At 39.4% G+C, this 14,049-nt stretch overlaps 1 protein-coding gene across 1 annotated transcript; it reads right to left on the bottom strand.

The window, feature by feature from the left end:
- Positions 1-2,871: 2,871 nt before the first annotated feature.
- LOC136121476 (protocadherin beta-1-like) lies at positions 2,872-5,325 on the bottom strand. Its single transcript, XM_065875355.1, is given in 4 exon segments — positions 2,872-3,226; positions 3,228-3,785; positions 3,787-5,249; positions 5,251-5,325. Coding segments are annotated over 4 exon segments (2,451 nt in total).
- Between the last annotated feature and the right edge of the window lie 8,724 nt (positions 5,326-14,049).

The following is a 14,049-nucleotide window of genomic DNA, read 5'->3' as shown; positions in this document are numbered from 1 at the left end:
AGAAAAGACAGTCTCTTCAATAAGTGGTGCTGGGAAAATTGGACAGCTACATGTAAAAGAGTGAAATTAGAACACTCCCTAACACCATACACAAAAATAAACTCAAAATGTATTTGAGATAAATGTAAGACCGGACACTATAAAACTCTTAGAGGAAAACATAGGAAGAACACTCTTTGACATAAATCACAGCAAGATCTTTTATGATCCACCTTGTAGAGTAATGGAAATAAAAACAAAAATAAACAAATAGGACCTAATGAAACTTAAAAGCTTCTGCACAGCAAAGGAAACCATAAACGAGACGAAAAGACAGCCCTCAGAATGGGAGAAAATATTTGAACATGAATCGTTGGACAAAGGATTAATCTCCAAGATACATAAACAGCTCATGCAGCTCAATATTAAAAAAACAAACAACCCAATGAAAAAATGGTCAGAAGACCTAAATAGACATTTCTCCAAAGAAGACATACAGATGGCCAGGAAGCATATGAAAAGCTGCTCAATGTTACTAATTATAAGAGAAATGCAAATCAAAACTACAATGAGGTGTCACCTCACACTAGTCAGAATGGGCATCATCAGCAAATCTACAAACACCAAATGCTGGAGAGGGTGTGGAGAAAAAGGAACCCTCTTGCACTGTTGGTGGGAATGTAAATTGATACAGCCACTATGGAGAACAGTATGGAGGTTTCTTAAGAAACTAAAAATAGAGCTACCATATGACCCAGCAATCCCACTACTGGGCATATACCCAGAGAAGACCATAATTCAAAAAGACACATTCACCCCAATGTTCATTGCAGCACTGTTTACAATAGCCAGGTCATGGAAGCAACCTAAGTGTCCATCAACAGATGAATGGATAAAGAAGATGTGGCACATATATACAATGGAATATTACTCAGCCATAAAAAGAAATGAAATTGAGTTATTTGTAGTGAGGTGGATGGACCCAGAGTCAGTCATACAGAGTGAAGTAAGTCTGAAAGAGAAAAACAAATACTGTATGCTAACACCTATCTATGGAATCTAAAAAAAAAAAGAAAAGGTTCTGATGAACCTAGGGGCAGGACAGGAATAAAGACACAGACCTACTAGAGAATGTACTTGAAGACACAGGGAGGGAGAAGGGTAAGCTGGGACGACGTGAGAGAGTGGAATGGACTTATATACACTACCAAATGTAAAATAGATAGCTAGTGGGAAGCAGCCACATAGCACAGGGAGATCAGCTCGGTGCTTTGTGACCACCTAAAGGGGTGGGATAGGGAGGGTGGGAGGGAGGGAGACGCAAGAGGGAAGAGATATGGGGATATATGTATATGTATAACTAATTCACTTTGTTATAAAGCAGAAACTAACACACCATTGTAAAGCAATTATACTCCAATAAAGATGTTAAAAAAAAAAAAAACGGAATTTAAGGGACTGCCCTAGTGCTCCAGTGGTAAAGAATCCTTCCAATGCAGGGGATGCGGGTTTAATCCCTGGTGAGGGAACTAAGATCCCACATGCTGCAGGGCAACTAAGCCCGAGTGCCACAAACTAGAGCCCACTCACCCTGCAGCCTGTGCACCACGACTAGAGAGAGAAAACCTGCACGCCACAACTAAAAGAGAAGCTTGCGCACCACAACAAAGAGCCCACGTGCCACAGTGAAAGATCCCGTGTGCCACAACCAAGACCCAATGCAGCTAAAAAAATAATAAGTAAATAAAATATTATTTTAAATATAGTATAAAATTTTTTTTAACTTTAGAAATGTAGATCTATATGCATTTCAAAGTTAAATATGTAATTGAAGCAATTTGCCTAAACTAGAGGTACTGTTCTACCTTTGGAATACCAGGTACAAATGTTGTGCCTATCTGTGTGGGACACACCCTTGTGGGTTTGAATTTACACATTGTATAAAATAAGGTACCTAATTAAAGACTCATTAAAGCAAACTTTTTAAACAGTTAAGGCACAGTTGGTAGTATTAATAGCATCCTTGAAATGCTAATGTTTTAATTTTTTTTCTTTAATTTTAGAATGAGAGAACTTAAAATAGCTTACAAATGCAAAACAATGGTGATCAAAAAGAAACCTAACTTGAATCCCTACTCCATTTCATTTTTTGAATGATATGCTAGGAACTAACTCTTTTTCTTAGTTTCCATGTTGTCACATCAGCATGCTCAGAGGATAAAATGGCTTAAGATCAAATCTGTTAATACATGAAAATCTATCTTTTCTTAAGGCCACTTTATTGGTATTAATGCATTCTTTCTTCTTTAATATCTTTTTGTTTTGTAGTTGTTCAATAGCATTTGTTATCTACAAGTCTGTTTTTTTCCTCATCTATGTTCAAACAACTGCTCTCTGATGAGGAATGAGATATCTGTGTATAAACAGAGATTTAAGACTTGCCTAAGGTCCCCAACAACCATTAAGAAATCTACACCTAACTTAATTCCTGAACTGAATCTCTTTAGCCTTACATCTGCCTTTACATTTGCAAATAAGTCAAATCCTTTTTCTTCTTCTTTACCCTTCCTCCCATTTAGTTATCTATGAGGACCACCATTTACCAGACATTTGCATGATTGTGAATGATGGTATGCAAGATGTTGATTCAAAGATGATCTCTACTCATCAGGTGACAAATCTAGCAATTTTTGAGTAACAATAAACTATATTTCTACTTCTTGAACCTAACTGCTTTCTGATGTATCAAAACTAGGAGCTAGTTCTTGTCCCTATGCATGCATAACTTTCTAATGGAAAATAACTTAAAGGCAAAATAACATGATATCTCTATGGAACTAAGCATATCCAGAGCCAGGACTAATGAACTTCCACAGGAGACATGAGTAATGGCTACATATAGTCATCAGATACTTGGGCATGACCCTCTGACCCCTGAGACCTATTCCTATCAGAATCTGGTGGTAAACTGGAGCCAGCCTCTGTTTTTACCTCTCCAGTGCCATGGGGGAAGGGGAAGTTGGGCATAAGGCGCTTAAGAAACCAGAATTCACTATTGCCAGTGCCAGTGGCTGAGGACACTTCATAGGGACAAGGCTGGGATATGGATCCACTGGCTCCTCCTTGTACCAGGTTGTTAGAGAAATTACAGTCATCATAGAAATGCTCTTGAATTGTGAACTTTTCTCTGTATTTAATCTTCTGGCAGATATGTGTAATGAAGATCACTGTGACAGAGAGGAGAAAGAAAGGAAAGCACAGCCAGAGAAATGACCAAATATATAGTGGATGGATTTACCCTTGTAGGATGCTTGAATGGATCCCGGAACTGCAGATAGGGCTCAGAAAAGCCATCTACCAGGAGGATATTAAGTGAGGCAGTAGTAGAAAGAGCTGGTTGGCCATGATCCTGAACAAGAACGATCAGTTTCTGCATCATGGGGTCTCTCTCAGATATCTGCCGCAATGTACGGATTTCCCCATTTTGTTGTTGAGCAGAGAATAACCCAGGGTCGGTGGCCTTAAATAGATGATATAAAAGCCAGGAATTCTGACCTGAGTCACCATCCACAGCCACCACCTTAGTCACCAGGTAGCCTGCCTCTGCAGACCTAGGCACCAGGTCATTGCAGGGCAAGGTGCCATTTTGCAGTGGATACAAGATCATTGGGCAGTTATCATTGTCATCCAGGACAACCACTCAGACAGTAACCTGGCTACTCAGTGACAGGAAGCCCCCATCAGTTGCCTTTACCACAAACTGAAAATCTTGAATGGCTTCATAATCCATAGTTCTCAGTGCATAGTTTCCCATTGTCTGAATTTATGGAGATGTAAGCAAAGACTGATAGATCTCCACTTTTTGGAGGCAGCAGAGAATATACTATTTGGGCATTCTCACCCAAATCTAGATCCTCAGCATGGACTTTGCTAATAAAAACTGCAGGGCTGTTGTTTTCTCGAACAGTCAAGACGTAGGAATCTTCCTGAAATACTGGGGGATTGTCATTAATGTCAGATATTAGCACCTCTATTACAGTCTCCGACGACAGAGTGGGTGGTCCAGTATCCATGGCAACGAGGGTGATATTATAGCCAGAGACCTCCTCCCGATCCATGCCTCTGTCAGTGACCAGTGAGTAGGAATTCCTGAACGTAGGTTTGACTGCAAAGGGAAGGTCTTCTTTGAGGAAGCAAGTGATTTTTCCTCCCACTCGAATGTCCTGGTCTCTGATAGAGAAAAGGCCCACTACCGTCTGTAGTGGAGAGTCCTCAGGGAGAGGGCTGGACACAGAGGAGACTGTCACTTCAGGAGGATTGTCATTAACATCCACCATCTCCACCAGGACTTTGCTGTGGGCAGAGAGGCCTCCTCCGTCGGTAGCTTGAATGTCAATGTCATATGTTTCAACTGCTTCAAAATCTAGGGACCCTCTTAGTCGAACCTCTCCAGTTTCAGAGTCAATCTGAAACGTCTGGAGAATTACTTCTGGGTTTTGAGCTAAAGAGTAAGTTATCTCCTTGTTGGAGCCCTCGTCTAGGTCGGTGGCAGTTACCGTAGCCACCAAAGAACCACTGGCACTGTTTTCCAGTACCTGAGCGCGGTACACCAGTCGAGAGAATTGGGGCACATGATCATTGACATCCAGAACCTCCACGCGAATGTGGGCAGTGCCAGACTTGGGCGGAGACCCTCCGTCCACAGCTGTAATTGTCAGGTTGACTTCAGGCTGCTCCTCTCTGTCCAGGGGTTTATCCAGTACTAGCTTGGCATACTTGGGCCCATGGCTGCGGAAGCGGGTGTGCAGGTAGAAATACTCACTGGCGCTCAAGGTGTAGTTTTGGAGACCGTTGAGGCCGATGTCCAGATCCTGCGCGCTCTGCAGAGGAAACTGTGAACCCAGGGGGGTGCTCTCCGGAATCTTTAAAAGAGGCTCCTTGTTTAGGAAAACTGGGGCATTGTCACTGATATCAAATACCCTGACCTCCACGCGAAAGGACTGCAGTGGCTCCACCAGGACTATTTCAAACTGCAGAACGCATGGATCTGCTTTGCCACAAAGTGACTCCCTATCCGGTTTCTCCTTTTCGAACAGATCTCCTGTCTTGCGGTGCAGCCGGAAATGCAGTTTATTGCCCTCGGAAACGAGCCGCGCCCCGCGCGCAGCCAGCTTCCCTACCTCCAGCCCCAAGTCCTTAGCCACGTTAGCTACAAATGAACCACTCTCCATCTCCTCTGTCACCGAATAGCGGATGGTCGCCGTGCCCCCCCACAGATAAGCACAGAAAAAGGAGAAGCGAGGCCACTTGCCTGCTTTGCAAGAGTTTTCTGCGTGCAATCGCCATCCATTCTCACAAGCGCACTCTCTGCAGCAGATACACCTGTTGCGTACACACTTTCACTTTTCTGCCAACAGGTTCCTGCAACAGCTGCTCTCGGCTTTGCTAGCCTCTAACCGCAGCGCCGCCAAAGGCTAACGGAGCCAGGTGAGCTGTTTTGCACTTGGAAGAAAAATTGCATTAAGTAACTCAACTCCCCAGTCTATCGAATGTATTAATAGATATGTTCTCATTCTGGAGAGCTAGGTAGAGGTTGAAAGTTGTTGCCAAAGCAACAACAAACTCGCCTTTCAATTCCCTTTTAGGAAAAAAAGCCCTGGGGAATTGAACACCCAATGAGGATACTCGTTAAGCAAGCTCAAGGTTGAAGTCATAGTATCTGTGAGCCGGCTGGGGCCGCTGCAGCAGCGGGCAAACAGCGAGGTGTTAAGGTACTTGGCACACTCCACACACACACTCCGCCCAGAGACCAAGGGAGAGGCAAAAAGATGCTGCAGTATCTTCTGAAGCGTGAACCAACTGGAGGGGAGGGGGGCTTGGAGAAAGTGATCAGTAGAAAAAGGAAAGGGGACAGACATCGTCTTTCAGGAAGCTGGGGTCCATTACGTACATTGATAGGGGAACTGTTCAACTTGCCTCATGGTTTGCATTCTTTTCTACAGAACCCTCAAACGCTCAGGAAGTGACTGGCTTGTCACTTATGATTCTGATGAAAGTAATACTTATTGGGTATGATTTCTATATAGTGGTACTGTATTAAGTAATTTACATGCATTATCTCATTTAACCATTGCAACAACTCTATGAGGTACACATTATTATTTCTTCTTTACAGATGAAATTGAGACTGGAGAGGTTATGTTACTCCCCCAACGTCTTCTACCTAGTAAATATTAGAGAAGGAACTCAATTTGATTTTGTCTGACTCCAAAGTCATGCTCGTAATTAGTATGTAACTCTGCTTTCCAAATAATATAGTAGATAAATTAAATGAAGATAAATGTTTGGCTTTGGATTTTAAAGGAAATTAAATAATAGACTACTTACATATATTGAAAATAGCCCAACAGAAATTTTGCAAGATATTTGTTGAGAGTTTTTTACAGTCATAAGATCATAGAATGTTTAAGAATGATAATGCACCTCAGAAAGATTAGGTCCAATCTCCCCCACCCCTTTTTTAAATAGATGAAAAAACTAAGGCCCAAATGATGAAATCACTTGCCCAGTCCATACAGCTACTGCTGGCAATATAAAAACTAGAACCTGTCTTCTGACACTGTCTCATGCTCATTAGCAGGAGCATTTGGTGGTTTCCCATTTGTAAAAAAAAACTCATAACACTTACAGTAGGTAATCTTCAGGATCTAGTCTCTTTCCTTTGATATTTAGCTCAGTCTCAGATTGATGTTGTGTTCTGCTCTAGCTCATTAATTTCCATTGCTGTATAGAATTCCAGTCTGGTCAATGTTCTTTGGCCACAGACCATCAGGAAAACACCTGTAGTTGAACAAAGTTGTATTTTCTGATTACTGCAACAAGAGAGACATCACACCACAGAGAACCATGGGCATCTCAATAAGAGGGTGTTAAAAAGGACTTGCGGTATTTGTGCAAGGTGATTTGGGGGTGGTTTGAAGTAGGACTTTGCTCTGGATTAGATGCTGTCAGAAACAGTTATTTTTATAGTTGGATATATTAATAATTCTTAGAAGGTGAGAAAAATGGAGGGAGGCTAAAGCTGTGATTGGTAATTCATATTAGCCATTTTTATGGTTTGGAAAATGTTCCTTTTCACCTGATTATGGCAAACTCTTGTTTTTCTCTTAATCCATCACTGTCACAGAGTGGCCTTGTCTAATGTTGTTCTATGAACCTGTTTTAGTTCAGCATGAGAACAGCATAGCCTAGGTCTGAGTATCAGGCTAGCTCCTAGCTGTCATGGACTGCTTTTGTCTTTTTCAGCATGACCAGCAAAACTCATTTACTATTGTTCTACTGTTCACAGAAGTATGTCATTATACATGTCACTCTGTACACACGTGTGTACATTTGAGGGGGGGCATATACCTAGAAGTGGCATTGGTGTCATAGGGTATGCTCTTTTCAGCTTTACCTGATACTGCCAAACTGCTTTCTAAGAAACTGTACCAATTTACACATCTCATCAGCAGGATGAGATGTGTAAATAGGTCGATTATTTTAAATTGGTCCATTTGTTCTATTCTTACCAACACTTATCGTTACTAGTCTTCTTAAAAGTTTAACCATAAAAAAAAAAAGTTTAACCATTTTGGCTATCTCAGTGTGGGCTTAATTTGAATTTCTCTGATTATTAATTATTGATGACGTAGGGCACTATTTAATATATGTTTAGTCATCTGGATAACCTTTGGTTGGGGGGGTGGTTGTTCAGTTCCCTTGCCCATTTTTTTACATTGGATTGTCTTTTTCCTATTGATTTGTTGTAGTTCTTCATATATTCTAAATATGAGTCCTGAGTATCTCTTTATAATTAAGAAAAAGAGACATGCTTATCCTTAGTTGATATATACCTTATCCTTAGTTGATATATATCTACAGAGTTTTGTTTAAAAAGAGGTATTTCTCCCAGTGATTCACACATTAAGCAGAAGCTTATGGCATCCTAGGAAGTCTTTTTTTAGCTTAGATATAATTGACTATAACATTATATGAGTTTAAGGTATACAATGTGATTAGATATTAGTATATATTGCTAAATGCTCAACACAGTAAGTCTAGTTAACATCCATCACCACACATAGTTATAAACGTTTTTCTTGTAATGAGAACTTTTAAGATCTACTCTCAGCAATTTTCAAATATATAATACAGTGTTATTAACTACAGTCACCACCTAGGAAGTCTTAATACAATCAGTTTGTAAATAACATTCAAAACCCATAAATTTTAAAAATACATTCTTACGACTTGAAATACAAGAAATGCTGCTCTTCAGTTGGATTCCTCTGAATCTTAATTTGTTTAGTTAGTTCTCAGGGTATGTATTATCTGCTTGATGGGATTAAATTCCAAAATATTTTTTTCCCTCTGAAAACTTTGGACCCTTTAAACATCATGGTATTTTTTTTAAATAAGTTTTTATTCTTTCCAGTGAAGGTAGAACTAGGACATACAGAATAAATCTACAACTTACCAGCCTGTAATGCCAGTGTCTTTACTCAAAATCTAGTTATTGGGAAGAGGGGCAAACCACACCTAGTAAAATATCATGACGTTTAGGGGGAATAAAAAATGCATTCCAAAATTGTATCTAAGGACTTCCCTGGTGGCGCGGTGGTTAAGAATCTGCCTGGCGATGCAGGGGATACAGGTTCAAGCCCTGGTCCAGGAAGATCCCACATGCTGCGGAGCAACTAAGCCCGTGCACCACAACTACTGAGCCCACGTGCCTAGAGCCCGTGCTCTGCAACAAAGACAAGCCACTGCAATGAGAAGCCCATGCCCCGCAATGAAAAGTAGTCCCTGCTTGCCGGCAGGCAGAGATGAAGACCCAATGCAGCCAAAAATAAATAAATAAAAGTAAGCATAGACTGAGAAGGTAGGACTGCATAATTTTTAAAAAATTTTATCTAAGTACTAACTCTTAGTTTTTAAAACAAATCTTATTTTGAAATAATTTAAACTTTCAGAAGAGTTTCAAGAGTGCTTACAATTACCTATTACCGACCTATTGATTTGGTTTGACCAAATTTTAGTCAGGTTTCTCTTTTTCTCATAGGCCTCTGAACTTTAATTCACCCCCAAACTGAAACAAGTCCTAAAATCCCCCACTTAATGGTTCACTCTGAGAATTGGCCAACCACAGAGGGAAAAATATTCCTGTTAAAGCACCCTGATATACCATCTGCTTGCTCTATCCCCTTGTCCTACTCCCACACAAAGTTACTGCTAGCCCTGCTTACCCCTCCCTAATTTAAAAAACAAAAACAAAAAACTTTTTCTGTATGAGACATTTGCAGATTTTGTGATCGATGAGTTCTGCTATTGCAATAGTCTTTTAAAACAGCTTCTCCTTCCCTAAGTCCAGATTTGTTGATATTTGACATAATAAACAATAATAAATAATTATATAGTCTTCACCTAGATTCACCAATTTTGCTACATTTGTTCACTTCTCATATATATACACATGTATGCATATACATCACATACGTTATACATTTTATATATATATATATATATATACACACATTTATTATTCAAAAATAGTCACTCTCCCTCTTAACTTCTGTGGGCAGAATATAGCTCTCTGCTCTATTGATGTTGAGTTTGGCCATGTGAATTACACTAGACCCTCAAGATGCGTTTAGTATAATTCTCCACCCCTTCACTTTGGGCTTGACCACGTGAGTTGCTTTGGCCAACAGGATGTTAGCAGAGTGGGTAGTATCTGTGAATGTGACCTTATTTGGAAACAGTGTCTTTTCAGATATAATCAAGTTAAGATAAGCTTATATGGAATTACGGTGAACTCTTAAGTCTAATGACTGGTATCCTTATAAAGAGAGATTTGGAGACACACAGACACACACAGGGAAGAAGGCCATATCACGACAGAGATAAGAGACTGGACTGATGCTGCTATAAGCCAAGGGATGCCAACGACTGCTGACAACAACCAGAGCTAGGAAATAGCAAATAAGGATCCTCCCCTAGAGCCTTCAGAGAAAGCAGAGCCCTGCTGATGCCTTGATTTCAGACTTTTAGCCTCCAAACTATGAGAATAAGTTTGTTTTTTTAAGCCACCCAGTTTGTGGTAGTTTGTTATATCAGCCCTAGGAAACTAATACACAGAGTAAAGCAAGTTGTGGCTTGAAAGGTGCTGCAATAATTGGGCTTGCCCTCTTGCTCTTCTGCCACCTTTCTAAGAACTTTTTCTGGATCGCCCACCGACTCAAGGATGAGGATGTAACAGCACTGGCTACAACCTGTATACTGAAGCAAAGCACAGCTGATCTCAGCCTACATCTGCTGACCTCCAGATGCACAAGTGGGAATTAATGTTATTTTGAGCTATTAAGTTTTGCACTGTATTTTGTGACCATAGCTGACAGATACAGTATGTAAACATTGTACTTTGTTATGAGTTAGTTGCAGACATTTTAACATATCATCCCTAAATACCTCAATATGTACCTCTTACAAACAGGGGCATTCTCCCACATAACTTCAATTACAATTATCACACGCAGGAAATTTAACATGAATTCTATTACCTAATATTGTATTCAATATTTGGATTTCCTTAATTGTTCCAGTGTCCTCTGTGGCTGTTTTTTTTTTTAATCCAGGATATAATCAAGGTTTGCACATTGCACTTAATTGTCATGTTTTTCTAGTTTCCTTTAAACTAGAGCAGTTTAAAGAAAATATTTTTATGACTTTTTTTTTCATGACACTGCCATTTTTAAAGAGTCATTTTACAGGATATCCCTCAGTTTGGGCATTGTGTCTTCATTAGATTCAGATGAAATATTTTGACATCAATACCACCTTGGAGATGTTGTAGTCTCTTCAGTGCCTTACATCAGGAGGCATATGATGTCATTTATGTCCCATTATTGGTGATACTAAGTTTGATAATTTGGTTACAAAATAGTGTCCACATTTCTCAATTTGAAAGGTACCTTTTAATTTTTCATGATTAGTTATCTTTGGAGAAATGTTTCAAAACTATGTGACCATGATGTGGAGAAAAGGGAACCCATGTGCACTGTTGGTGGGAATGTAAATTGGTGCAGCCACTACAAAAAACAGTATGGAGATTCCTCAAAAAATTAAAAAGAGCTACCATGTGACCCAGAAATTCCACTCCTAGGTATATCTGAAGAAAACAAAAACACTAATTAGAAAAGATATATGCGCCCCTATGTTCATTGCAGCATTATTTACAATAGCCAAGATATAGAAGCAATCTAGATAAAGAAGGTGTGTATATAACAGAATATTACTCAGCCATAAAAAAGAATGAAATCTTGCCATTTGTGACAACACGGATGGTCCTAAACAGTATTATGCTAAGTGAAATAAGTCAAGATAAAGACAAAAACTGTATGATTTCACTTATGTGTGGAATCTAAAAAAACAAACAAAAAAACAATGAACAAACATAACAAAGCAGGAACAGAGTTATAGATACAGAGAACAAATTGCCAAAGGGGAGCAGGTGGGGGGTACGAAAGAAATAAGTGAGGGAAATTAAGAGGTACAAACTCCAGTTACAAAATGAGTCAAGGGAATGAAATGTAGTGTGGGGAATACAGTCAATAACTATGTAATATTTTTGATGATATAACTAGACTTACCATAGTGATCATTTTGAAATGTGTAGAAATACTAAATCACTGTGTTGTGTACCAGGAAATAGCAGTGTTATAGGTCAGTTATACTTCAAAAAACCAAAATCATAGAAAAAGAGATCAGATTTGTGGTTACCAGAGGCAGGGGGAGGGTGAGGATAGGAAGAGGAATTGTATGAAGGTAGTCAAAAGGTTCAAACTTCCAGTTATAAGATAAATAAGTAGTAGGGATGTAATATATAACATGATAAATATAATTAACACTGCCTTATGTTATATATGAAAGTTGAGAGTTGTCATCACAAGGAAATTTTTTTTCTATTTCTTTCATTTTGTACCTATATGAGATGTGAATGTTCACTTAACTTATTGCGATAATCATTTCATGATGTAAGTCAAACAACTGTTATATATCTTAAACTTATACAGTACTATATGTCAATCATATCTCAATAAAACTAGGGGAAAAACTATGTGAATATTCTCTTTCCAAAACAATTTTATTACTCAGTGTTTTCCAACATCCATGGATGATACTTGCCTATATTAATATATACTTGTACTTACATAAGTATCTGTGGTGTGTGTATGTGTGTGGGTGTAATCATGGTATTTATACTTTCAATCCATTAAAACAGGTTTCTTCCTTTCCATCCCCCAATTCATATTTATATTAGCCTTGTACCAAAGTGAGAATATTTGGTTCCCAGCACCATCAATATATTTGCTCATTATGCAAATCTTAAAATATGATATTTTTACAATAAGATTTGGTAATCATGATCCTTGGTATTTGCCCAAAGTAGCTGAAAACTTATGTCCACACAAAACCCTGCACACAAATGTTTATAGCAGCTTTATTCATAATTGCCAAAACTTGGAGCAACCAAGATGTCCTTCAGTAGGTGAGTTGATAAGTAAACTGGTATATCCAGATAATGAATTATTCTTTATTATTATTCAGCACTAAAAAGAAATGAGCTATCAAGCTATGAAAAGATATGGAGGAAACATAAATGCATCTTACTTAAAATGCATGCTGCTAAGTGAAAGAAGCAAGTCTGAAAAGCTGCTCTATGATTTCAACTATATGACATTATAGAAAAGGCAAAAGTATAGAAGCTGTAAAAAAAAAAAAAAAGAAAAATCAGTGGTTGGCAGGACTTAGGGGGAGGGAGGATGAATAGGTGGAGCACACAAGATTTTTTTAGCTGGACTTTATTACTGTGCATGTGTAATTACAATACTGGCTAATCTCCCCATTGGTTGTTTCTATTGTATTCAAACTTGAAATAGTTTTACTTTTAATATTTATGATATTTGTTATAGTCATATTTATAAGCATATTAATATCTGGGATACCCTCTTTCTTTCATATATACTCAAGTCTGAAAAACACTTTTTAGGAGCACATGTATTTTATTACTATAATTTTTAAATTTATTTTTTTAATTTATTTATTTTTGGCTGCATTGGGTCTTTGTTGCTACACCCGGGCTTTCTCTAGTTGTGGGAGCGGGGGCTACTCTTCGTTGCGGTGCACGGGCTTCTCATTGCGGCATCCTCTCTTGTTACGGAGCACGGGCTCTAGGCGCATGGGCTCAGTAGTTGTGGCGCACGGGCTTAGTTGCTCTGCGGCATGTGGGATCTTCCCGGACCAGGGCTTGAAGCTGTGTCCCCTGCATTGGCAGGCGGATTCTTAACCACTGCGCCACCAGGGAAGCCCTGGAGCACATGTATTTTAAAACATTGAGTTCACACCTGCGGTTTTAGACTTCACTATTATTTTAGGATTCTTTTCTTTTATTGTGTCTTTTCATGCATTTTAGGTTTCTTATTCCTTTTGGCAGGAACAAGAGGCTTTGAGGGTATAGAAGTCCTTCTTAGGCAGCTCAATTTATTGCTGCTGCTTTTGTTTTTTTGTTTGTTTTGCGGTACGTGGGCCTCTCACTGCTGTGGCCTCTCCCGCTGCGGAGCGCAGGCTCAGCAGCCATGGCTCAAGGGCCCAGCCGCTCCGCGGCATGTGGGATCTTCCCAGACCGGGGTACGAACCCCTGTCCCCAGCATCGGCAGGCGGACTCTCAACCACTGCGCGACCAGGGAAGCCCTATTGCTGCTGCTTTTGATCTACCATCTGTTGCTTTAAATGACAATGCCTCTTGTTGTTTACCATGTGCATCTGCGTATAATGTTTCTGTCTTCCACAGTAATATAAGAAGCCTTAATATAAACCAATACCATTTATAGTCCAGATTTATATTACATTCTTACTTTAAACAGAGGGCTTTCATGCCCATGTTGACTCTGGTAGCATGGGTTATAGGTGTCTTTCCATGAAATCTGACAGGTGTTTGAGAAACTTCCCAATTTAACCAAATGGAAGCTA

This window comes from Phocoena phocoena, chromosome 3 (assembly GCF_963924675.1).
Source record: "Phocoena phocoena chromosome 3, mPhoPho1.1, whole genome shotgun sequence".
NCBI lineage: Eukaryota > Metazoa > Chordata > Mammalia > Artiodactyla > Phocoenidae > Phocoena > Phocoena phocoena.
This window is presented reverse-complemented; position numbering and strand designations above follow the sequence as displayed.